Source organism: Hyaena hyaena, unplaced genomic scaffold (assembly GCF_003009895.1).
Source record: "Hyaena hyaena isolate Hyena2069 unplaced genomic scaffold, ASM300989v1 scaffold_21, whole genome shotgun sequence".
Taxonomy (NCBI): Eukaryota; Metazoa; Chordata; class Mammalia; order Carnivora; family Hyaenidae; genus Hyaena; species Hyaena hyaena.
Window position 1 is genome coordinate 5,654,718 of NW_024080653.1, and position 23,870 is coordinate 5,678,587.

Sequence of the window (23,870 nt, forward strand, 5' to 3'; positions counted from 1 at the left end):
ATACCTCCTGGATGGAGCCCCAGACAGGTCCCTTGCAGCTGGGGTCTCTGTCGGGGCACGGCCCAAGGCCACCCGAGGGTCCGTGGAGCTGCCCTGAGCCTGTGGCAAGGGCCCGGCAGCAGCCCCACAGCCACACACCCCATGGCAGGAGCACCATCCGCGAGCGGCCCCGTGTACGAGGGCTCAGATCCCTGGCCCTCGCTGTGGCCGCAGCAGGGTACTCGCGTGCGGTGTGGTGTCACCCTTGTGCAGGGCCGGGCCTCCTTCCTACCGGCGCAGAGGGGGTGGCCGAGCAGGCTTTGAAGCAACTTGACTTTGGGTGATTAATGGCAACAGGGGGGCGTGCCTGAGAGGCGGCTTTGATTTATTGACGTTGCCTCGTGAGAACAAATTTATAGCTCAGGGAAGCATCTTCTGAGGGGAGTATCAAATGGCTAAAAGGTTACACGGCAGCTTTGATGTTGGAGCGTCAGGACCGTGCGCGGCTCTGCTCGTGTGCAGGGGCGCAGAAGCCCCCTGCTCCGGTGGGCGCCCCGCTGCTTCCTGGCACCTGCGTTTGGAGGACCCAGCGCCTCTCTGACACGAGTGGGGGTGAGGGGGAGACGCCTGCCCCCCCGTCCCCTCTGCGGCCCTGGCCCCCATCTGCTGTGCGCAGGTGGCCAGCGGTAAGACAGCGAGGACGCCGGGAAGAGTGGGGCGTCTGCAGGGCCCACGGCTCGGCTCCTTGGGGCCGGAGGAGGTTCTTGGGCAGGGATCGTCCTGCCCTTGTCTGCAGCCAGGGGCCAGGGGGGCGTGGGCACCGGCGATGCAGGCGGCGGTGGGGGCGGAAGCCCTTAGAAGTCCAGGAGCTGTGGGGGGAGAGGAGCGCTCAGAAGCCACGGGCGCCGCCCCGCCCCTGCTCCCAGGGGGCCCACCTACCAGCTGAGGCAACACCTTCTCCAGCTGGTCCACGTCCACGCGAGCCAGGTCCTCCGCCTGGGCCTGCCGGACACTGCGGACGGCCGCTTCTGCCGTGACACAGGAGGAGAGTGCAGGGGGCGGGGGAGGAGGGGAGCTGCGCCTCCCCCACCCCTGTACGCGGCTGGGGGCTGGGAGCTCAGAAACACGGGGCTTTCCAGGGACACAGGACTTAGGGGCTGGTGGGAAAACGGGAAGGAGGTGTGTGTGGTCTCCCAGCTGAGAAACGCAAGGGGGGACAGTGACTGGTCAGGACCAGCCTGGGGAGACGCCAGAGGACGCCACCGGGGCCCCTTGGCTCACCCACAACAAAGATCTTCAGCAGCTCCGCCATGAGCCGCAGGGCATCCCCGCTGACTGCAAGGTGGAAGGGAGGAAGGTCACAGGATCCGCGCCCCTCCGGCCGCCCCTGTCAGGGGCCGCGTTCCCACTCCCCCCGCCCCCCCCACCCCCCGCCTGCCGGCCGGTGCCCACAAACCTTTGGTCTTGTCGTCCTTAAAATGCAGCTGCAGCAGCTTGCCCACCAGCTCCTAGGGGAGGACCGGCATCAGTGGTGGGTCAGTGGCCCAGCGCCCGCCCCGCCTGCGGCAGGCCCCTTAGGCATCCAGTTCCGGACACTGGAAAGGCTCCTCTGTCCAGGAGCCTCTCGAAGGCTGGGGACTGGGCGGCAAGAAGTCCCCCGTGCCTCCAGGGGGCTCAGAATCAGACCCAAGCGGCGGACAGGTGGGAGTGACCCAGGTCCCAACCCGCTGCTCCCTGGGCTCCAGCACAGTCCTGCACCCCCACCCAGGGGCCCGAGGCACTGTCCCCGAGGGGGCCTCTTGGCAGGAGTGTCCACACCACCAACACTGCCTGGCTGGTTCAGACCCTGCTCTCAGCGCCAGGTCAGCTCCATCTGGGGTCCCTCCCTGGAGTCCACCGCACGCGGCGCACAAGGGAACCGGCACGAGCACACAGCGGGGCAGCGGCCGGGCGGCTCTGTCAAGAGGCTGTCAGGGTGGAGGCGGCAGGAGAGCGGAGCCTGCAGGGCCTCCAGACCAACGGGGATGAGATCAGGTGGCTCCAAGCTGAGCTTCCTCAGGGTAGGGTGCTTGAAGCCCTAAAGGATGACCCCCCTCTGCGGAGCTGGGGGCTATGGGCGAAGATGGGCTCCGGGGGCCACGGTGGGTGAAGATGGGGTTCTGGGGGCCAGGAGCTGCACTTGGGGCACGTTGAATGATGGCCATGCAGAGTAGCTGGAGATGTGGCCAGAGCTGATAGGAGGGTCTTCTGGAAGGTCGAAGCTGATGAGGATTTGGGGGGTGAACCAAGGGAAGTTCTGGAGAGCAGGGTCCCCTCAGCAAAGCTGGGGGAGGCGGGAGGAGAGTGGCAGCAGGTGCCCAGAAATGGGGTGTTGTGCAGGGAAGGTGAGCTGGGGACTGGCCAGCCCTGGACTTTAGCCACGGTGGTGCTGCTTCACCCAGTGCAGCTCAGCAGAGCCCAAGAGCAGAGCAGAGGGCAGGACGGGGTGGACGCCTGGGCCCCAGGCTCAGGAGGGTGCCCCTCGCAGGGACCGTGAGAGCTTGGCGCCACCTGCTGGTCCTCCTTGCTGCTTAACCAAGAAGGTACCAGGAAAGGCCCAGAAAGCCCTGCTGCCCCACCTGCTCGTGGACCCCGCGAAGAGGGCGGGGGGGGGGGGGGGGGGGGGGGGGGGGGGGGGGCGGGGGCTGTCCACTAAACGAGTCGGCACCAGCTGAACATGGTGGTTCCTGAAGGCACTATGGCTCCCTCTGGCCCTGCACAAGGTGATGATCACAAACCCAGCTGTGGCCGCAGCCCATGGGGTGAGGACTGCGGGGTTCTCGAGGTCTGCTGGTGCTGCTCCCCCAGTTATAGTGGGGGGGGTGGACTCTCATGACCACCATTCTGCCAAGTCACCCCAGCCTAAGTGACTTTCCCTATCAGGCCACAAACCACTCCTGGGCCAGGGCTGAGCTGCAGTCCTGGGTGACAAAGAGGGGAACGAAGCAGGTGAGCCACGGAGGAGCCCCGCGTCTCTGCAAGGCAGCAGCTCGTACCCGGGACGGGTGGGCCGCCTTCCTGCTGAAGTCCGTGCCTCCTAACTTTAGACTCTGAAACCACTCACGGCAGGCGGGGGCGGGAGCCAGGAGGGGCTCTGCCCACCCAGAGCCGCCCTCCCCAGGGCAGAGCAAAGGGTGAGGCTCTGAGTGGAGTGACCTAAGTCTAACCCTAGTTCTGCCTCAGTTTCTCTACTGGTAAGTGAGGAGGGTCCTAGTACCCAACTCCCAAACGGACTCATCCGTGTCAAGGGTCTGTAACCGGGCCTGACCGGATGACCCTCACTGCAGAGCCACACACACACCCGGGAGACAGCACAGAAATGGTTTCAGCTTGGGGCGCCTGGGTGGCTCAGTCGGTTGAGCGACCGACTTTCGCTTAGGTCATGATCTCGCGGTTCGTGGGTTCGAGCCCCGCGTCGGGCCCTGTGCTGACTGCCAGCTCGGAGCCTGGAGCCTGTGTCAGAGTCTGTGACTCCCTCTCTCTCTGACCCTCCCCTGCTCACGCTGTCTCTCTCTCTCTCAGATATAAATAAAAATTTAAAAAAGAAAAAGAAATGGTTTCAGCTGGGCTCAGGTGAGACGCAAAGCCCGGGACTCGTGATAGGAGCCGGCCAAAGGGAAGCTCGAAACTACTAGGCCAGGAGGTCGCCGGATTCCGGAGCGCCCGGGGCTGGTGGGGGGCACACGCCTCTGCCGGGTTTCTGCAGACCCTCTCCCTCTTGCCATCAGCTAGGCTGTCTACTCCACTTTGGGCTACTCGGCCGCAGGACCCCACCCGCGGAGGGCCAAGGGCGCGCGGGGCAGGGTTGGCGGCCGGGTTCTGGGAACAGGCCCGCCTTACTAGGCACCGGCGGGCGTCGCGGAGGCGGCGCGGGGCCCGCACGTGACTCAACCTGGGGCCCTCCCGCCCGGTCCCTGCCCGCCCCTCGCCCCCTGCTCCTCCGGCCCGCTCACTTTCCGGAAGCCGCCGCTAGTTCCTTCCATGACAGCCTCCCGGACGCGCGCCCTGCAGGGTCCCGGGAGCCCCCAGCCAGTTCGTCCCGGGCGCGCCCTCCGAAGCCCCGCCTCCGCCCCTCCAGCCAATCAACCTGGAGCGCGCCCTCCGCGTGCCCGCCCCTTCGTCCCTATTGGCCCGTGGCGAGCGCCTCCTCCGCAAAGCCTCCTGGGAGTTGCAGTTTGCGCCCTCCCTTCCCGGCGCGCCTTGCTCTTCCTGGTTACTGAGGTTTTGCGGCGGCCGCGCAGACCCGCGGACGCACGGGGACCGCCTGGAGCGCGAGGGCTGGGGCCTGGGCCCCGCAGACCGGCCCCGGCGCGGGAGGTGCCGTCGACGAGGGCTCCTCAGCCCCGTCGCCTGGGGCGGCCCCCCGCTCACGCCCCGGCCCTGCTCTCATTCTCCTTCCTGTGGAACCAACTCAGTTTGTCCCTCGTTCCTCAGCGGCTGAGGGCTTAGGAGTCCCTGATCTCCGCACTGAGCACCCCGGCACCGGAGGCCCCCGGGGAGAGGCCCCCCCAGGGGAGAGGCCCCCCGGGGAGAGGACCCCCGGGGAGAGGCGCGGGTAGCTGAGCAGGCCGTCGCCTTCCCGCTGCCTCCCAGCCCCGGCCGGCTCATGGTGAAGCCCGCCCCAGGAGCGTGCCATGGAGGAGTTCCGGCACTCCTACAGCCGGCTGTGCAAGGAGAGGGGGGCCGAGCCCCAGGAGACTGTCCTGCAGCAACTGCAGGAGCTGCCGTGGGGTCGGCTGGACCTGGCCACTCAGAGCCTGACCGTGGACACCTGCAGGGCCCTGGGGGCGCTGCTGCAGAAGGAGGCACTGCTGACCGAGCTCATCCTGAGTGACTGCATGCTGAGCGAGGAAGGTGGGCACCCCGAGGGCCGGCAGGGGCCAGGGCAGCCCTTGCCACATCAGAGTTGGGGTTGGGGTCCAGCCCTTCGCCTCAGGGCAGCCTGGACTTGCTTTGTACGTCCCGGTTTGCCTCACGTGGTCCACGTTGCTTGGCGGCCTCCTGCGCAGAGCTCTTCCGTCCCATCAGACTTCGTCCTTGTAGGGTTTCCACTCTGCCCGTACGCAGTGAAAGCAAGCCACAGCGTCCCTGGCAGCAGAGGGCAATTTCTCTTTGCAGCAGAGAAATCCTAGCTTCCCCTGACTTAGGAGAGTCCCAAGGTGCTGGCGAGCCGGTGGTCAGCACCCCGGATCTGTGCCAAGCGGAGGTTACAGATGTTTCAGACCTGACACAGTGAGCAGGGCAGCTCGTTTCGGGCATGAATCCTGACTAGTGGGGGTCCCTGGGACAGTCGTCTCTCCCCGATGTCTGGGAAGCTGAGCTGTCCCAAGCTGGAGCCCCCGGGAAGGAGCTCAGGGACGCAGATTGACCGCCCTGCCGCCTTACAGGGGCCACGCTGCTGCTCCAGGGGCTGTGTGCCAACACTGTTGTGCGGTTTCTGGATCTAAAGGTGAGCAAGTCTGCACTCAGGGGCGTGGCATGGGGGCGGGGGGAGATGTGAGTGTCCTAGCAACCTGAAAATCTGGATGGTGGCTGGATACAGTGTAAGTACTCTTGGCACACAGGGCTCTGTACCATCTTCTGATGGTCTTGATTGTGGGGTGGGGGTGGGAGGGGGTGGTGATTTGAGGTCCGGAATGTGAGTTCCAGAGTGTTCACATAAGCAAACAAGAGACCACTCCGGGAGGTCCACTCTGCTCAGGGAAAGCACCTTCCGCTCAGAGCCAGCCACCTGGCCTCCTCCACTGCCTGACCAGGGCCCTGTGGGGTATGGACCTGGCATTTAGAGCCCAGCGTGTGACGGTGGGGAATTACCAGCCTGCCTCTTCCTGCCCTAGGGCAATAACCTTCGAGGTGCAGGGGCCGAGGCTCTGGGAAAACTCCTCCGACAGAACAAGTCCATCCAGAGGTAAGATGCGGTCCTGGGGTTGTGCCCAGAGGGCACATTCTGCGGCCTGAGAGAGTTCTCTTGAACTCTCCTGGCCCGTTGCTTGTGTTTCTTACCTGTTGGTAGGGAGTTAGCAGTTCTAAGTCACTCACATGGCTCCAGCTTTTCTGCCGGCGACCCCGAAGCCTGCACCTCTCCTCGAGCCCCCTGGACCCTGTGGCAGCAGGATGCCCCTGGGGGCCACACGCCTCACATCCGCTTTCCCTGCAGTCTCACCCTGGAGTGGAACAACTTGGGTGCGTGGGAAGACGCCTTCGCCACCTTCTGCGGGGCCCTGGCGAGCAATGGTGCCCTGCGGCAGCTGGACCTCCGCAACAACCAGATCAGCCACAAGGGCGCAGAGCAGCTGGCCCTGGCCTTGACACGCAATGCCAGCCTCCAGCAGCTGGGTGAGGCCTCTGCTTTGGCCCTCCCTTGGCCCTCCCGTTGCTTCTGGAAGCAAGCAGGTGGAGAGGTGGTGTGGGGAGGGGGCCGGTGAGCTGGGCCCTTGCTCAGTCGGCGGCCACAGGGAGGGCCCTTCCCCCCGAGAAAGCACCCCGGGCCGTGCCAGCTCTCCCCAGGTGCGTTTGGTGACCACCTTTTCCTCCCAGACTTGCGGTGGAACAACATTGGCCTCCTGGGGGGCCGGGCCCTGGTGAGCTGTCTCCCCCGCAACAGAACCCTGTGGAGGCTGGAGCTGGCAGGGAATAACATCCCCGGGGACCTTCTCAGAGCCGTGGGTACGGGCGCTCCGCACTGCATAAAGCTGATTCCCTCAGACAGGCCCCGCCACCGAGGGAGGGGCAGCTTGGGACAGGAACACGTGAGGGCATTGTGAGACTCGCCTACATCAGAACCGGAGAAGAAGGAGAAGGTTCAGGGGAAAGAGACAGTGGCCACGGGCCTGCGGAACACCTACTGCCTTGTGGTGCCCAGAGCCTGCTTAGTGTGCGCGCTCACTCCTTAGCCTGTGAGGTGGGGGTCACCTGGGGCTTGGGGTCTTGCCCTGATGGCCGTATCATTGGCTTGGTGGCCCAGCCACAGATGGGAAGTGGCTTCTCAGCATCTGCCCTGTCACCCCAGAGTTCGTGGTTTCACGTATAAGCTGTGTAGAAGTGCGGCCACCCGGCCTGTGTGGCCCCCGCCCCTCAGTGACCCCAACGACTCCACCTCACCCGGTTGGACACTCTGCCACTCCCTGGGGCTACTTGTGCTGCCAGAAGCACAGCCACCCGGGGGCCTGCTCGGGGCACCACCTCTTGTTGGGCCCGCCCGGCCGGTGTTGCCCCGAACTTCTCCGGGTCCCCCAGCATTATGATCGCTCATTTTTGGCAGCCTCCTCTCCAGATCCTCCCGGAGTCTTTCCAGAACCCAGGAGAGGAGTGTGGCATTCGATCCTTGGGAGTCATACCCTGGGCTCTGGCCTCTGGGGTGGCGCCCAGGTGCCCCAGCATAGCGGCCATGTGTGGCAGCTGGGGGTCTCCCCACGTGCATGTCCCTGCACCGGGTGCCTCCCGGGCTCCTGACCCCACTGTTACCCCTGCCCCTGGTGCACTTCGGAGGGGAGGCCTCTGATTTGTGGGGTAAGCCTGCCTCCCGCAGGGTTGGTTCCCAGATGGCTGACTTCTGGGCACAGGGCCGGGCCAGCTGCTGGCCACTCCTGGGCTGAGCAGCCCCCGTCGTGGATAACGCGGCTCTTTCTGATAGAGCAAGCCATGGACCACAACCAGGACCGGCAGACCACCTTCCGAGAGAACCGGGCCCGCACCCGGCTGCTCAGCAAGGAGGTGCGGCACCTCCATGAGGAGAAATCCAAGCAGGTGGGGCCCTCAGAGCCCCCCCCAACAGCTGCATGGACAGAGTTCCCCTCGGGCCCCATACCACGGCCATCTTCCCTCCTCCCGCTTGCTGGTGCTCCTCTGAGTGGCCAGTACTTAAGTCCAAGAGGCAGCCTCGTGGCCTGACCTCCGCTGGCCAGGTGGGTGGGCGGCTGGGTGGGCGTCCTCTGTGCGCGAGGCCCGTCCTCCCTTGGGATGAGGCCAGTGCTTTCCTGTTCTGCTGCTTCGGCGGGCATCTGCTCTCCTTTCTGCTTGATCAAGGGAAGCGGGCAGGCTCCGGGCCCTTACACGGCGCTGGCTGCCTCTATCCCCAGTTTCTAGACTTGATGGAGACGATTGAAAAGCAGCGGAAGGAAATGGACAGGAGTGGCAGGTGAGCACAGCCCCGGGGCCGCAGCTCACCCGGGTGCCCAAGACTTGGGTCCTCATCACCTGCCCGCCGACGAGGTGGTGGCGTGCTTCCCGGGGAAGCTGGCTGCAGGGCAGGGGCGGCACCGAGAGCTTCCCTGGCCCAGCACCTGGAGCGCCGGAGCGGCCTCAGGAGCAGCACCTGCCGCCAGAGCCCAGGGGCCCCAGGAGGACTCTGAGGTTTGGGCTTCTGGGACCTTCCTTCTGCTTGTAGGGCATCAGCGGTACGTGTGGGGCAGCTGCAGGAAGCCCTGAGTGAGAGACACTCTGTCATTAATGCGCTCAAGGCCAAGTAAGCGGGGGTGGGGGGCAGGAGTGTGGGTGGAGGGCGGCTTCAAAGCACTTTAGAGATGTGCCCATGGGCGGAAAGGAGCGGGGTAGACAAGAGCCTGAGTCCTCGGTGTACAAAGTAGGGGCAGGAAATGGCTGGGTTGGTAACCCTGGAAGGCTTCTTGGAGGAAGTCCGCGCCAGCTGAGGTGAATAGCGGCTGGCAGAGTGAGAACAGCACTGCCCTGGCGAGGCTCGAGGTGAGGCCGGGGCGGGGCTGCGTTTCCCCCTGAGCAGGCTGCAGATGGCCGAGGCTGCGCTGGCCCTGTCCGAGCAAAAGGCCCAAGGCCTGGGGGAGCTCTTGGCTACGGCGGTGGAGGAGCAGCGAAGCTTGGCGGAGAGGCAGGCAGACGAACACAGGCTAGAGCAGCAGGTGAGCAGGGAGGGCTGGGCGCGGGGTGGCCGGGCGGTGCCGGGCAGGGGTGACGGGGGTGCCCTGGCCCTGCCTCTCCCGCAGGAAGCTTTGGAGCGGGAATCCAAGCTCCTCAGAGACTTATCTGCTGCCAATGAGAAGACTCTTCTTCTGAGAAACCAGGTATGAGGGGTGAGGGGCTGGGCGCGCGGAGGAGGCGGGCTGCCCCCCCTTCCCCCCGGGACTGGGGTGCCCCAGCCTCCGTGCACCGCGCTGGCTTCCCAGGTGGACGAGCTGGAGCGGAAGGTGAGATCTCAGCAGGAGCAGCTGTTCGCGGCCAGGGAGGAGCTGACCAGCACAACGGCCGAGCTGAGGGCCAGGGCCATCCAGGCTGAGGGTGGGCATGTGTGGGCCCATAGCCCAGGGACCTGGAGGGGGGTGCATGGGGAGCCCTGGGAATGAGGGTCCCCTGGCGAGTCCCACACACGCTCTCCCGCCCGGGCTTGCAGAGCGTCTGGAACTGGAGAAGAAGAGGTCCCGGCAGAGCTTGGAGGACTTGGAGCGGCTGCGTGCCACGGAGGTGCCTGTCAGTGAGCCCCTCAGGCCTCCTGCCGTCCCCGCTGTCCGCCCAGGGCCTGCAGAAGCCTCGGTGACATGGTGTCCCTGGAGCACGCCCCTGGCTGGGCTTCCCTCGACCGCCTTGGGGTGCCTGGCAGTGCCAGCCCAGGCAGATAACACCCGGGAACTCTGGACCAGGCTATGGAAGGGAGCCCCGCACCGGCTGCGCTGTGCCCCCTGTGTGGCCCTGGGCTGTGCCCTCCATCCTTGCTTCCTGCAAAGCCGTGTGGGGCAGCCCGTTCTCGGGAGGAGCAGTGTCCCCAAGACTTGCCTGCCCCCTGGGGTGGGAAGGGAAGCTTCCCTCCATGGGGGTGGAGGGGCGGGGGTCCCCCGGGGAGCTGGTCCCAGCCCCGCTCCTGCCCTTCCCATACCTGGGCAGGTGGAGCACATGAGTCGCCACTTAGAAGAGAGTGAGAGGGCCATGCAGGAGAGGGTACAGAGGCTGGAGACCTCACGGCTGTCCCTGGAGGAGGTGAGCACGTGCCGAGCGGGTGCTAGGCTCTGCCTTTCCCTGGGGCACCCCTTCTGTGGTCTCAGAACCTCATCACGCCCCCTGTTCAGGACCAAGATCCCTGTGAAGCCAGCGGGACTTAACTATGGTGGGATGTGGCGACTCCTGGGACGCTCTGGGGAGGCTGGTGCAGGGCACCCCCGGCCCGGTGGCTGAGGGGGGCCGCCGGGGTCCCTGGCGAGGGGCAGGAGAACAGGCCCAGTGGGTCGCTGTCTGTGGGGCAGGAGCTGAGCCGAGTGAAGGCGGCGGCTCTCAGTGAGCGTGGCCAGGCTGAGGAGGAGCTCATCAAGGCCAAGAACCAAGTCCGTCTGGAGGAGGTAAGCCCGTGGCCAGACAAGCCTGGACTCTACGGCTTACGGTGCCCCCCGGGGAGCGAGGCCAGAGGGGCTGAAGTGCACAGGCTCTGTCGGGGAAGGTGGGGGACGGGCGCTCCAGGGACACAGGGGCGGGGAAGAGTCAGCAGGACCCGTGCAGGATCACAGCCGACCCCTCCCCCACCAAGAGCCACTGTCGTGCCGCCGTGGGATGGGGTGGGAACGCAGTGTGCCCATGTGCGGCCTGTGACCGCGTGGTCAAAGCCAGGACTCTCCAGCCCCTGGCGGTGGGGAGTGGCAGCCCGGGAAGGGCACTCCGTCGGCTGGTTCAAGTTGAGCCTGCTCAGAACACACGTACAGAGTGACGTAGGGGCAAGGGCAAGTTTCCCTCAGAGCAGAGGCGGGGACTCCACAGGGAGCTCAGGGCCAGCTTGGGGGGCGCGGCCGGCAGGCCTCTGCCCCTCCTCCCTTTGCTCAGCAGCCCCTCTCGGGCGCCCACAGCAACAGCGCCTGGCTCACCTGGAGGAGAAGCTGCGGCTGCTGGCCCAGGCGCGAGACGAGGCTCAGAGCGCCTGCCTGCAGCAGAGGCAGACGGTGGCCGATGCCCAGGCGCGGGCCGGCCAGCTGGGCTTGCAGGTGGAGGGCCTGAGGCGGCGCCTGGAGGAGCTGCAGCAGGTGGCTGGGACTGGGGGGTGGGGGGGCTCCCCGCGGTGCCCCCCCCCCCGCCCGCCACATGCTCACCCCCACGTTCTGCAGGAACTGAGCCACAAAGACCAAGAAAAGGTGGCGGAGGTGACCAGGGTGCGCGTGGAGCTGCAGGAGCAGAATGGCCGCCTGCAGGCCGAACTGACGGCGCAGGAGGCGCTGAGAGAGAAGGTGGCGGCCCTGGAGCGCCAGCTGAAAGGTGAGCGGAGCCCAGAGCCCCGGTGCCCTCTCAGCAGAGCCTTTCCTCAGTGGCTTACCTGACGACAGGCGGCTGGGCTGCAGAGCCGAGCTCGGCCTGGGTCTCAGCTCCCAGGGGCGCTGGGTGGGGTCTGCATACAGGGGATCCTGGCCACACACACTGCCCCCCTGCCAGCCTCGGGATGGGCCCGCGCCTCCTCCCTGAGCTTCTTGCCCTGCAGTGATCGCAGGCGACCACCGGGAGGCGCTGCTGGACAGGGAGAGTGAGAACGCCTCTCTCCGGGAGAAGCTTCGGCTCAAGGAGGCTGAGATCGCCCGCATCCGGGAGGAGGAGGCGCAGAGGGCCAGCTTCCTGCAAAATGCCGTCCTGGCTTACGTACAGGGGTCTCCCCTGAGGGCCATGGGTCCCCAGAAGTGAAGGGAAGCAGGGAGACTCTGGAAGGGGCAGGGAGGCATCTGAGCCCCCCCCCCCCCCCCCCGCAGGCTGGCAGCTCAGGCCGCTCTGCAGCTGCGGGCTTGGGAGGTCGGTGCCCAGCTGGACCAGTGAGCAGCGCCGCTGCCGCCCGGCGCTGGGCTGGGCTGCCCCCCGGGCCCGCACGGGGCTGGCCGGCCAGGAGGCCCGGGGTGCGCACGCCCGGGCCCCGCACCCCAGCCCTCCGGGCGCGTCCCAGGGAACATGCCTGAGATGTCGTTGAGAAAAAGCAGCCGCGGGGGAAGGAAATCCAGAAGACCTGCGTCCCCGACCCCTCACAGTCCCCTTTCCCCGTGTGCCCACATACCTCCTTCCCAGTGCAACCCGAGTCCTGGGCCTTTTGAAATACAGAACTTTTATACTTTGTGATAATTCTGGGCCGGTGCCTTTTCCCACGTCCACCTGTGCTCCCGCCCCCCCCCCCCCCGCGCGTCTGGTGCCCTGCGGGGTACCGGTGCCGGCCCCCCCAGCTGTCTCCTCGCCGCGGGGCGGGCGGGTGGGTCTCAGCCCCTCTGCGCCCCGGACCGGCGCTCCCTGGAAGAAGCCGCAGCCACACAGACCACCCCGCACACGGCCTGGGTGGGGGGCGTCGCCTGCCCGCGCTGACCCCCGGCCCGTGGCACGGGTCCCAGGGGCGCCGAGTCCCCGCCCCTTACCGGAGTTCTCCGGGACCCGCGAGCGCCGGGCTGGGGGCGGGCCCGCGCCCCCTGCGCCCCCCGCCGGCCGCGCTCGGCTGTCTCCGCGCCCGGCGCTCGGCGGCGCTCGGCTGTCTCCGGCCGCTCGGCTGCGCGCTCGGCTCGGGTCCGCGGCCGCTGCGGCGCCGGGCATTTCTCCGCAGCTCGGCTCGCGGCCGCGCCCGCCCGGCCCGCGCCCATGCAGGCCATCAAGTGCGTGGTGGTCGGCGACGGGTGAGTGCGCCGCTCGGAGGCCGCGGGCCGGGCGGGGACGGCCCCGGGGACCCTGCCTGGGCTGGGCGCGCGGCTCCGGGGACGCGGGAGCGGCGGGGGTGCGGCCGGCCGGCTCGGGGCCGGGCGGGGCGGCCCTCACGCCCCGACGCCCCTACCGCGTGCTCCCCAGGGTCGGGCCGGAGCGGGAGGGCGCGCCGGGGCGGGGTCCCTGCCGGCCGCCGGGACGCAGGCCTCCAGCCCGGGCCCACCTGATGCTGCCCCGCCGCCGCCGCCGCCGCGCCGCCTGGCCTCCGGGTGGGTGGGGCCGGGCCTCCCACCTGGGCTGAGCCCTCCGCGGGTCCCACCCTCTCGGGGTGCCGGCGTCGCCGAGACGGCTCGCCCCAGCCCGCGCCCCAGTTCTGCCCTCGGGAGGCCCGCCTGCCCTGCTCCCCCCGCGGCTCTAGGCAGCCGCGGGTCTGCTGGGCTGGGGCGCCTGCCTTCGCCTGGGGTTCCACAGAAGGGGGCTGCCCTTGCCGGGCAGCGGGCTGACGCCTGGCCCGGGAGCAACGCGATCTCGCCCTCTGCCCGCAGCGCCGTGGGGAAGACCTGCTTGCTGATCAGCTACACGACCAACGCCTTCCCGGGAGAGTACATCCCCACCGTGTGAGCGCCCGGGGGGGCGGGTCGGGGCCGGCGCGTCTCGGGGCCTCAGGCGCTGCCTCGCGGGCCCGGGGGGGCGGGGGGGCTCCGAGGTCAGGCCCAGGCGGCCCTGGGCTGGGCTTCTCGGGTGGGGCCGGGGCGCTGCCAAGCCGCGGGCTCTGTGCGGGCCTGAGAGCCCACCGCCTGGCCCGACCTTCCCGCTCTGCCTGGCAGTTTCGACAACTACTCTGCGAACGTGATGGTGGATGGGAAGCCGGTCAACCTGGGGCTGTGGGACACGGCCGGGCAGGAAGACTACGACCGGCTGAGGCCACTGTCCTATCCCCAAACTGTAGGTGACGACAGGGCCAGCTCCGGGAGCTGGGTGGGGTCCTTGTCCTGATATGTGTGTGTGTGGGGGGGTGCCATTTGGAGGTCCTTGACCATTCCCACCAGGACCCCCTCGCCTTTTCTCCCAAGGATGTCTTCCTGATCTGCTTCTCCCTGGTGAGCCCGGCATCCTTTGAGAATGTTCGAGCCAAGGTAGGGCAGTGGTGCAGGGAGGGCTTGTCTGCTGGAGACGGGGCTATTCGGAGGACCTGCCTTGGCAGGGCGGGGGTCTCTTGCCTGAAGACCTTAGGCAGCCTGTCCTTCGGAGGCAGGGGAGGTCTTGGCATGGGGTCTGAAGGTGACGCAGGACAGTGATGAGGGCCACGGTGGGGTAGGGGTGGTGGGTGAGGCTCTCAGAGAAGGGAGGGTCGATAGGCCCTTGAAACTTCCTGGTAGGCGTTTTGTCCTTGGTCATTTTTGCACCAAGCCCAGTGACGGCTCCATGGAGGCTAAGGGTGGGTCCAGGGACCGGAAGGAAGGGACTCTTGGGAGCCGTGGCCTGCTGTGGGCATGGCTGCGGGAAAAGCCCTCAAGGGGTAGGGGTCAGAGCCTCTGTCCCCACAGTGGTACCCCGAGGTGCGACACCACTGCCCCCACACGCCCATCCTCCTTGTGGGCACCAAGCTGGACCTCCGTGATGACAAGGACACCATCGAGCGGCTGCGGGACAAGAAGCTGGCGCCCATCACCTACCCCCAGGGTCTGGCCATGGCCCGGGAGATCGGTGAGCCGGTGCTGCAGGGACTTGGGGTGGGGGCGGGAAAGGGAGGGAAGGCCTGCTCTGGGGGGCACAGTGCTGCCCCCTGTGGGCCCCCACCAGCGCTGACCCGTTACTTGCAACCCCCCACCCCCGCTGCCGCCTCCCCTGCCATCCTCCCCTTCGCTGCCCCCCGTCCTCAGCGTCCCCCTCCCTCGCTGCCCCCAGGCTCTGTCAAGTACCTGGAGTGCTCAGCCCTCACTCAGCGGGGCCTGAAGACCGTGTTTGATGAGGCCATCCGGGCTGTGCTCTGCCCGCCCCCCGTGAAGAAGCCGGGCAAGAAGTGCACGGTCTTCTAGAGCCTGCTTCCAGAGCGGCCCCGCCCGGCCCGTGTTTGCTGTCGTGTTGCGATATTTGGTGTCCCTGAGTCTGCTGTGAGGGAGTGGTGTGGGTGGGGAGGGGGAGAAGCATGGGGACAGGGCTGGGGCCGCGGAGTCCTGTCTGGGGTCCGGTTCCAGCGTTACCTGGCCCCCGCGGGAGGCTGGAAGGGAGCAGGGTCTCCCTCGGGCTGCGGAGCGGGTCCAGGGCAGCCCCAGGATGGGCTTCCTGATGGGGAGGTTGGGGGGATGGGGCCGGCTCATGCGCCCCAGGATGGGGAGGCCCTTTCTTATTTTATACAATAAACATTCTCCACCATCTCCTGCCTGCCTGGGTACTTGCCTCTCTGCCCTGGGGTGCCTGGCCCCTAACTTCGCCTGTTGACGGTACAGAGGGATGAGCTTGACCCATGCCCCGGGCAAGAGGAGAAAATGACCTTGCTCAGCTGTGTCAGTCCCCGAAGGGTGTGACCCGGATCCAAATGGGAGCAAGGATGTGTAACCCCTTTGGGGTGAAGAAAGCCCCTCTCGTGCTGACTTCAGGCCTCAGAGAGGGGCATGCGCAGGGGAGGTGGGCTTCGGTCCAGCAGCTCCCGCGTGCGGGGAGGGCACAGCCTGCAGCCAGGGCCGCCCTGGCTGCCTCCCCCACAGCCCCCCACACCCAGCAGGGCTGGCCCACACTGAGCTGAGTATATAAGATGAGAAGCGGTCAGGAGGAGAGGCAGCCAGTGTAGACAAAAGTGTGGTGGTCAAGAGTGGTTGCTCTGGAGCAGCAAGGGGGCCGTGTGTCAGTGCCAAAGTCAGAAATAGCGGGAGGGGAGGTGAAGGTCAGCCCGGGAGCCACGGTGCGGGAGCTGGACTTCACCCGAGGCCGCAGGGCGCCATTCCGGGCAGACGTGCGATTTCGGCACCAGGCCTCCCCGTGGTGTGCAGAGCAGGCTCCCGCTGACCCGTTAGACCCAACTGTGAGATTTTCAGGGGTGTGGCTACAGCTGCTCAACTGCCTTTATTCACACTTACACAAGCTTACAATGAGCTGTACTAGAAACAAAATTAACAAATACCCCAAACACCCGTTTTTGTACACAGTGCCATCGTCAGTTTGTGGGGTGATTTGTGCCCGTGGCATCTGTGTGGTGCATGAAGGTGGGACAGGCACATCTGTGCCCTACCCACCCCCCCAAATTGGCGGGCGTCCCTACACAGTGGAGACTGGCAAGTTTAGAGTGGGGCCTGGCTTACTGCAAATCGTCTATACTTCAGGCGGTGGAGATGTGGGTGACCCGTGCCAGCTCTCGTGTGCCCGGTCCTTTGTGAGCCACAAAGGCGAGACAGTGTTCTGGTATTTGAAAACTATCCCCCGATTCAGCAAAGAAGCCGATCGGGTCATTGACAAATTAGCAAAGTTCCAACAACCCTTGTCCTCGTTTTACTTCTGACTCACTGAGTAATGTTGATGGGCATCAACCAGTGTCTACGCTGGGATCACAGTCACGGAGCTGGTGGTCAAACACCCCGCGGCTTCCACCCCGCAAGCCTCGGGACAGAGCCAGAGGCCGTCCTGGGTCAAATTCACTGCCGCGCTCAGGAGCTGACCTGGGTGGCCTCGCTTCCCAGGCCCTGCCAGGGACTTGGCCGGGTCGGAAAATCTCCAGCTCAGGGGCCAGGCTGCCAGCTGGCGCGGGCTGTGAGCTGAATGGCTGCCTGCCTACCCGGGACCCTCCCCACCCCCAGCGCTGGGCTCTGCACCTGCCGCCCCCTTGCAGCAGTCAGCGTGCAAACCAGGTAGAAGAAATCATGTTTATTGGAAGGGGGGCGGGGGCCGGGGTGTGTGCGGCAGAGGAGACTCAGGTAGCCAGGAAGCCCCCATCCACCGGCACGGTGGAAGCCGTGGTCATGCCGCTCCGGTCACTCAGCAGGAAAAGGATGACGTCCACCACGTTCTCCACCTCTGTGGGCAGGGGGGCAGTCGGGGCGCAGGTGAAGGGAGCTGCCCTCCCACTTCTCACCTAGGCGGGGCTACGGGTGCAACCCCCAGCTGGGCTCCTGCCTGACTCACCAGCAAACCTGCCAAGTGGGATTCGATCCAGCATGGTCTTGGCCTTCTGGGGGTCGCTCCAGTTGGCCTGGCCCATGGGGGTCATTACCACTGTGGGGTTCACTGCATTCACGCGGATCTGCACCAGCACAGACAGGAGGTGAGCACAGCAGCCTAGGAGCCCAGGGCAGGAGGGCCGGGCGACGGGAGGCATCCCAGTGGAGCTCACCTTGTGTGGCCCCAGCTCCAGAGCCATCGCCCTGGTCAGCATGTCCATGGCACCCTTGGTAGAACCTGTGAGGAGGGGCGTGCCTGGAGCCTGGTGGCTGCAGGCTGGGGGGTGGTGGGCTTGGGGCCGGCGCACAGCCGGGGCTTACTCACAGTAGACACTGTGGTTGGTTATTGCGCGCTGCGAGGCCTGGCTGGAGACATTCACGATGGAGCCCGGGACTCCCCTAGCGATTAGGCCTCTGGCCACGATCTGGAATTGCAGAGGGAGCGTGAGGCACAACCAGTCACCCGCCAGTGCCCACCGCCGCCCTGAAGGCAAGCTCACCTGAGACACCTGGATGACAGCCCGTAGGTTCACGTGGAAGGATCTGGAGGCAGATGGAGAGGCCCTGGTCAGGGACTGGGGCTGCTGCTGCAGGGACAGCCCTTCCCTGGGGGTCCTCTACCCTGGCCAGCTCACGTGTCACACGCCTCCTTGGTGACCTCCAGGAAGGGCTGCAGCAGCGCCACGCCAGCGTTGTTCACCAGCAGGTCCACGGGGCCCACGCTGCCCAGTGCCCGCTCCGTGGCATCCCAGTCACCCAGGTCCACACACACGGGCTCCACCCCAGGGCACTGTGCGTAAGGTGGGGGTGGGGGAGACAGCTCCCAGAGGCTCCCTACCCAAGAAGGGGCACTGCCTCACAGACCTTTCAGCCTGACAGGGGGAGGGGCTAGAGGCCCCGGGGGATCCAGCTACCTCTTTGGGGTTCAGAATGCAGGCTGCTGAAGGAGGTGGCAGAGGACCTAACGCGGCCCCTGGGCATCTCAGGGCTTGGCGACCTGGAGGCTGGCCCCATCTCTGGCCGACCCACTTCCTACGCCCCAAGGCCTCAGGCCCCGGGCGGGCAAAGCAGCCATTTCTGCCGCCTTCCAAGCCCAGGGGCGTCTCCGTTCTGGTTCCGCCGGAGGCCGCGCGCCCTGGGAGGGGCTGAGGGTCCCGGGTCAGGCCCGGCGCCCCGCGCCTGCGCGTTCCGGCCCCGCCCCCGTCCCCGCCCCGCCCCCGTCCCCGCCCCGCCCGCCTCCAGCGCTGCCTGCGCCCGGGCAGGGCGGCGCCTACCTCGCGGACCAGGCTGTCTAGGTCGGCCTGGGTCCGGCTCACGGCCACCACCTGTACCCCCGCCGCGTGCAGCGCCTTGACAGTGCCGCGCCCGATGCCTGCGGGGAGCGCGGCTCAGTGCGTGCGTCCCCCGCCCCGGCCGCCCGCCCCCACCGCCCCCGCCCGCCCCCGGCCGTCCGGCCCCCCGTCCTCCCCCCCCTGCCCCCCCGTCCCCGGCCGCCCCGCAGGCCCACCTTTGCCCGCCCCGGTGACAAGCGCCCGACGGCCCGCGAGCCCCAGCTCCATGGCTGCTGTCGGGTGTCTGAGTGCGCGGCCGGGGGCGCACTGTCGGAGGGCGCGGGGCGGGGCGCGGAGGGGCCAATCACAGGCTGGCGTCCGGGCCGGGGGCGGGGCCGTGGAAATAGCGCCGCCCACGAGGGCGGGCCGGGCGCGGGGTCACCGGAGCGTGGAAGCGGTTCGGTGGCCTCGGGGAGCAGGGCGCGGAGAGCGCGGTTCCGAGCCAGGGTTGTCCCAGAGCAGGTGTGTGAGTTTCTGAGAAGTTTGGCCGAAGGGTTTGCGTAACCCGCACTCCCACCCCGCCCCACGCCCTGGGAGCGCTCCCGGGTTCACCCCAGCCCCCGAGGGACTAAAGAACCCTGACGAAGCCGATGCCGGCAAAGCCCCGCCTCAACCCGGTGTGGTTGGGACCCTCCGCAAGGGAAAGCAAGGAACCTCCGGGCAGCCTGGCCGCGCACAGGCGGCGACGTCCCCGTGGCCTTGTAACAGACCGCTAATCACTGCGCGCGCGCGTTACCACACATGGGAGACAAAGCAGGAAATACACGAAAAGCGACACCGCTGGCATTCAGCGCTGGGTCTTGGGGACGATCCCAACTGAGCGGTACCCGCAGGAATGAACTTGCCTCCTGGGAAGAAAAGCCTCGCCGTCACGACTCTGTGCGGGAATCCGGCTACATTGCTTGGGGGCTTGTCCGGGATTCGGAGACGTGTGTTTCCACCCCCTCTGCCACCGGGGATGCGAACGTCAGGGCGCCGGGGCCGCTGCGGCCGCAGGACACGGGCCCCCCCGACGTGCCGGGCGGGCACCCGGGTGCGCCGCCGGACCCCGAGGCCCAGGAGCGGCTGGGGAGCCCCCGCCAGACTGTCCGAGCGGCCCGCAGGGGCCCCGAGGGGCCGGCGCACCGCCTGGAGTTGCCCTAATAGCGCCGCGGGGAGGGGCCCAGGCGCGTGTGCCTGTGGGGGGGCTCGTCTCGTTCATTTCCTGGGTCAGTGACCGTGGTACTTAGAGCCGACCGCCTCTGGTTATTCGACCTCAGAACGGGGACTTTACAGAATATTCCCCAGCAGCTGCCGGAACTCGCCTTTGTTTCCGGAAGCTCCCTGTCTTCTCCGGATGCGTCCTGATGCCCCTGGTGCAGAACAAAAGAACCCTGGAGTCCCCTCCTCTGTGCGAGCGGACGGGATTCACAACGGGGGTTCTTTCTCTGCCTTCAGCTGGCACCTCCCTCCTCTGCCCTCCCTCCCCCTCCCGTTTCTGCACCACCTTGCCCCCCGGGGGGGGGGGTGGCGGCTGCCGAGCTGGCTCCTCCAGGCCTCGGGCGCCATCCGCTCCTCCCACCCTAGAGGTCTAGCCCATTTCAGATTTCCCCACCAACATTGCAGGTAAAACTTAATCATGGGAAATAAGTTGTCTTAAGTGGATCCAAGCAGAACGTATTCAGTGTTTAAGTTAATTTAAATTTGTTGGTTTGAGATAGACAACGTTTATCAACATTAAAAAAAACAACTTTTATTCCACCTAGATTTGCTGAAGGTCAAATAAGCTCATGTTATCTCTGTTCCAATTTGCTAGCAAAAGGATGACTTAAAGTAATGGTTAACTTTGTGTGTCTCATAGTTTTCATGGGTAATGGTTAAGAGAGCTTTCAAAGTCTTTGGAAACCTAAAATGTCGAGGTTTTTGCTTGCATGATAAATCGGGATTAAATTCATTGGCTATCTAATGAGATAAGAGGCTAGAGCACTAATTACTAGATGTAGGTTTGTGCTTTTGACTTGTTGCAGAGAAACTAAAGGTATTTGGATCTGTTAAAAAACATGCTTTGTGGGGCACCTGGGTGCCCCAGTCGGTTAAGCATCGGACTTCAGATCAGGTCATGATCCCACGGTCCGTGGGTTCAAGCCCCGCGTCGGGCTATGTGCTGACAGCTCAGGGCCTGGAGCCTGTTTCAGATTCTGTGTCTCCCTCTTTCTCTGACCCTCTCCTGCTCACGCTCTCTGCCTCAGAAATAAATAAAACATAAAACATAAAAAAACAATAAAGAATACCTTCAGAGAACAAAAAGAACTACAAATAAAAAAAAAACATGCTTTGTGCTTAATTGGTTCATAAGTTTGCCATCTAAGAAATTCTGATGCAGCAGTTCACAATTGGTTACTACTTAGTTTTCACTGGAGACTAAGGTTTCTAAGAGCTAAAATTCTGCTAAATGTAGTGAAGACTAATGAAAAGAAGAAAAACAACTCTGCATGTAAAAAAAGTAGATATAAAAAATATAAAGAATGGAAATACATTTTTTGTTAAAGGTAAAAAAATTAATTTTGTCCTAAATAAGACTGGTTGTTTGGGAAAAAAGGGCTTAGGTCAAAATCTTTTTAGATTTTGCTTTTTGCTTTTGCAAAGGAAAGGTATAAAAGGTATGAAGAAAAATATTTTTTTTTTTGGTAATTTTTAAAATAGTTTTTACTTTTGAAACAGAGAGAGACACCATGAGCAGGGGAGGGGCAGACAGAGAGGGAGACACAGAATCTGAAGCGGCTCCAGGCTCCGAGCTGTCAGCACAGAGCCCGACGCGGGGCTCAAACCCATAAACCGCGAGATCATGACCTGAGCCAAAGTTGCACGCTCAACTGACTGAGCCACCCAGGGGCCCCATTTTATTTAAAAAAATTTTTTAATATGATTTTTTTTTGTAAGTTTTATTTATTTCTGAGAGAGAGAGAGAGAGAGAGACAGCGTGAGCAGGGAGGGTCAGAGAGAGAGGGAGACACAATCTGAAACAGGCTCCAGGCTCCGAGCTGTCAACACAGAGCCAATGCAGGGCTCGAACCCACCAACCGTGAGATCATGACCTGAGCTGAAGTCGGATGCTTAACTGACTAAATTAGCCACTGTTTTAAAGACACAAAATAAAACCCCGGTGGCCTTCCTGGAAAGGTTAAGGGAGGCTCTCATTAAATAAACACGGCTATCTCCCCTAACTCCCCTGAGGCTGAGAAAATCCTAAAAGGCAAATTTGTCACTCAGCCCCAGATATTCAGAGAGCACTGCAAAAAATGGCTGTTGATCCGGAAGGGAGCCTGGAGGAGCTCTTACGAGCTGCCAGCTGGTATATTACAATCAAGATCAACAGAAGAATAAAAAATAGACAAAAACAAACACACACACACACACACACAACACAGAAAAGGAGGCTTTTTTTTTTTTAATGTTTTATTTATTTTTGAGAGAGAGAGAGAGAGAGACAGCATGAGCAGGGGAGGGTCAGAGAGAGAGAGGGAGACACAGAATCTGAAACGGGCTCCAGGCTCTGAGCTGTTAGCACAGAGCCCGACGCGGGGCTCGAACCCACAAACCGTGAGATCATGACCTGAGCTGAAGTCGGACGCTTAACCTACTGAGCCACCCAGGCGCCCCCAAGGAGGCTTTAAAAAAATATCTGAGGCCTTAGTGGTGGCCTTACGTACTATGTCAGACCGGACTTCCCCAGGTCCTGGCACCAAGTCCCATTTATACGGCCGTTCTGAGCACTAAAAACGAGACCGTCTTCAGAGGGGACCACCAAAGTACAACCCCCGTAAGCCAGGCCCCTTGTGTGTAAACAGTCCCTGGAGATTGGAATGCCCTCGAGAACCTCTATCTTCGAGGGCTCAGATAACCATTGTCCCTGGAAGGGACTGGCCCGGGCCTGGGGCTCTTCACGGTGGCTCCCCTAAACCAGAAACCCAGAGCCTAAATGTAGCTCTAAATATAGAAGGAAAAGTGGTTGATTTCCCTCTTAACACCAGTTAAGCCCTTTTCTGTCCTCCTTTCCACTCCAGGCCAACCATCCAACCTTAGCATGGCGGTCAGAGGCGTCTGCCGAAAACTTCTAACTAAATTCTTCTCTCAGCCCCTGGGACACATATGGGAAAAAATAATTTTTTCTCATTCTTTCTTAATAATACCAGAGAGCCTTACTCTCTTGCTAGGAAGGGACATTATAACTGAATTAGAGACTGTAGTACTACTAACTCCAAAATAAATGAACGATTGTATGAGTTTTGGAAATTACTGGATATTGTAGGCTGTAGATACCAGGGTTCAGGAAGGTGGCTCGCCCCCTGCACCGGTTATTAAGGAGGCTCCATCCCACCTACTTTCCTAAGAAAATAAACGAGGGTCTGACTAGCTTATTTTCTCGGACATGGACACGGTCTCCAGTGCTTGGAATGGTTACAAACAGAACAGGGCAATTTTCATTACAGAGCTCAAAAATCATTAAAGCACAATATCAGGGGCGCCTGGGGGGCTCAGTCGATTAGCTGTCCGACTTCGGCTCAGGTCATGATCTCACGATCCGTGGGTTCGAGCCCCGCGTCAGGATCTGTGCTGACAGCTCAGAGCCTGGAGCTGCTTCAGATTCTGTGTCTCCGTCTCTCTCCGCTCCTCCCCCATTCATGCTCTCTGTCTCTCAAAAATAAATTAAAAAAACAAAAAAACCAAAAAAACCCCACAATGTCAGGCCTTTCGTTTAGGGAGGGACAAAACTTATCAAACGGCCCAAAGGATGTTTACTGAAAAACGTTTGTCAAGGACAATTCTGCAAGTGCTGTCAGCCTGTGAAGTATCTTAGGAACAATCCTTTCAACCACGCACTTGCTCTCCCAGGCAAGACTGACAATCAGGTTTCAGTCAAGTGCCAAGGTCAAAGGAATTCCAACATCCGTGGGTATGGACTGATACTTTTACTAACTGGGGAAAGGCCAGCCCCTGCAAGACAGAAAAGGCACAAAATGTTATAAAAGTTCTGCTTTTATAAAATAAGACCAGGTTTTGGCTGACCTAAAAATTTGCAAATTAAGAATGGCAAATTGCTGCCTTGAGTCTTTCTCTAGCAGAACTCCTGGCCCTTGGAAAAGTTTTGCATCAAAATAAAGCAGGCTGTCTGCTTATACTCAGCAAAACTCTAAATAACACCTCACAAGCATTCGATGCTCTAAACTTTTTTTAGTTGAGTGAGGGCCAAACTCTTGGAAATAGCACCACCATTGACTCCTCACTGCTCCTGGTTCTCCGTCAACAGGGCTACGAGGGAGTCCCTGACATACGTGGTTTACAAAGTCAGGGTCTCTTCTAGATTGTTTGACAGGTTTGGAAACTGGGGACACTATCTTAAGATGCCATCTTGTTGGTCAGTATAATCTTTACTTTGTGTTTTTCTCTTTGCGTCTGCTAATGTTTCTGCCGCCTCACGCCTGCCGGCCTTCCTGTAAAACCACACTGTGGGCCGGTCGACCGGCCCTTGGGTAGGTTCTAGCTGCTGGGCCCCTACGCCGCCCCTTATCAGCCCGAAGAAGCCGGACGGTCATTGTCCCTGTTCCCCAACAGCTGTTACAGGCCCTGTTCGGGGGAGAAATAAGTAGGGAAAGGGGTGACGTCAGGCAGGGGAGGGACCTTCAGGGAGGCGGGCTGCAGCTGCAGGTGGGAGGCTGAAGAAAGGATGGGGTTCTCCCCGCATAAAGCCCTTTATGGACATCCTCCCCCCATTTTCAAGGGCATAAGC

General features: G+C 63.2%; 4 protein-coding genes across 8 annotated transcripts; 2 read left to right on the forward strand and 2 right to left on the reverse strand.

Annotated features, from left to right (window-relative positions):
- Positions 1-734: 734 nt before the first annotated feature.
- On the reverse strand, positions 735-4,072 carry CENPX (centromere protein X). 2 transcript variants are annotated; one of them, XM_039226188.1, is made up of 5 exons: positions 3,972-4,072; positions 1,436-1,487; positions 1,261-1,314; positions 934-1,007; positions 735-848 (listed from the first exon to the last, which is right to left on the reverse strand). In XM_039226188.1, exons 1-5 carry the CDS (start codon positions 3,999-4,001, stop codon positions 834-836), a joined length of 225 nt encoding a protein of 74 aa, XP_039082119.1. In that variant the 5' UTR covers positions 4,002-4,072; the 3' UTR covers positions 735-833. The 2 variants fall into 2 exon arrangements, with proteins under 2 accessions (XP_039082119.1, XP_039082118.1); XM_039226187.1 differs by having other exon boundaries at positions 919-1,007.
- A 178-nt stretch (positions 4,073-4,250) lies between these two features.
- On the forward strand, positions 4,251-12,060 carry LRRC45 (leucine rich repeat containing 45). 3 transcript variants are annotated; one of them, XM_039226422.1, is made up of 17 exons: positions 4,251-4,872; positions 5,406-5,467; positions 5,856-5,926; positions 6,176-6,354; positions 6,556-6,684; positions 7,652-7,764; positions 8,097-8,155; positions 8,405-8,482; positions 8,756-8,891; positions 8,976-9,053; positions 9,156-9,267; positions 9,380-9,450; positions 9,868-9,960; positions 10,224-10,316; positions 10,815-10,988; positions 11,070-11,217; positions 11,438-12,060. In XM_039226422.1, exons 1-17 carry the CDS (start codon positions 4,653-4,655, stop codon positions 11,632-11,634), a joined length of 2,013 nt encoding a protein of 670 aa, XP_039082353.1. In that variant the 5' UTR covers positions 4,251-4,652; the 3' UTR covers positions 11,635-12,060. The 3 variants fall into 3 exon arrangements, with proteins under 3 accessions (XP_039082353.1, XP_039082352.1, XP_039082354.1); XM_039226421.1 differs by having other exon boundaries at positions 9,380-9,960; XM_039226423.1 differs by lacking the exons at positions 10,224-10,316; positions 10,815-10,988; positions 11,070-11,217; positions 11,438-12,060 and adding an exon at positions 10,050-10,186 and having other exon boundaries at positions 9,380-9,960.
- A 235-nt stretch (positions 12,061-12,295) lies between these two features.
- Positions 12,296-14,989, forward strand: RAC3 (Rac family small GTPase 3). Of its 2 annotated transcripts, none has more exons than XM_039226424.1 (6): positions 12,296-12,596; positions 13,167-13,238; positions 13,449-13,566; positions 13,695-13,757; positions 14,169-14,328; positions 14,530-14,989. In XM_039226424.1, exons 1-6 carry the CDS (start codon positions 12,562-12,564, stop codon positions 14,658-14,660), a joined length of 579 nt encoding a protein of 192 aa, XP_039082355.1. In that variant the 5' UTR covers positions 12,296-12,561; the 3' UTR covers positions 14,661-14,989. The 2 variants fall into 2 exon arrangements, with proteins under 2 accessions (XP_039082355.1, XP_039082356.1); XM_039226425.1 differs by having other exon boundaries at positions 12,472-12,596; positions 14,169-14,332.
- A 1,475-nt stretch (positions 14,990-16,464) lies between these two features.
- On the reverse strand, positions 16,465-18,331 carry DCXR (dicarbonyl and L-xylulose reductase). The gene is made up of 8 exons (XM_039226541.1): positions 18,280-18,331; positions 18,047-18,144; positions 17,408-17,562; positions 17,273-17,315; positions 17,098-17,197; positions 16,946-17,010; positions 16,738-16,855; positions 16,465-16,629 (listed from the first exon to the last, which is right to left on the reverse strand). The coding sequence occupies exons 1-8, from the start codon at positions 18,329-18,331 to the stop codon at positions 16,526-16,528; spliced, it is 735 nt and encodes a 244-aa protein (XP_039082472.1). The 3' UTR covers positions 16,465-16,525.
- Between the last annotated feature and the right edge of the window lie 5,539 nt (positions 18,332-23,870).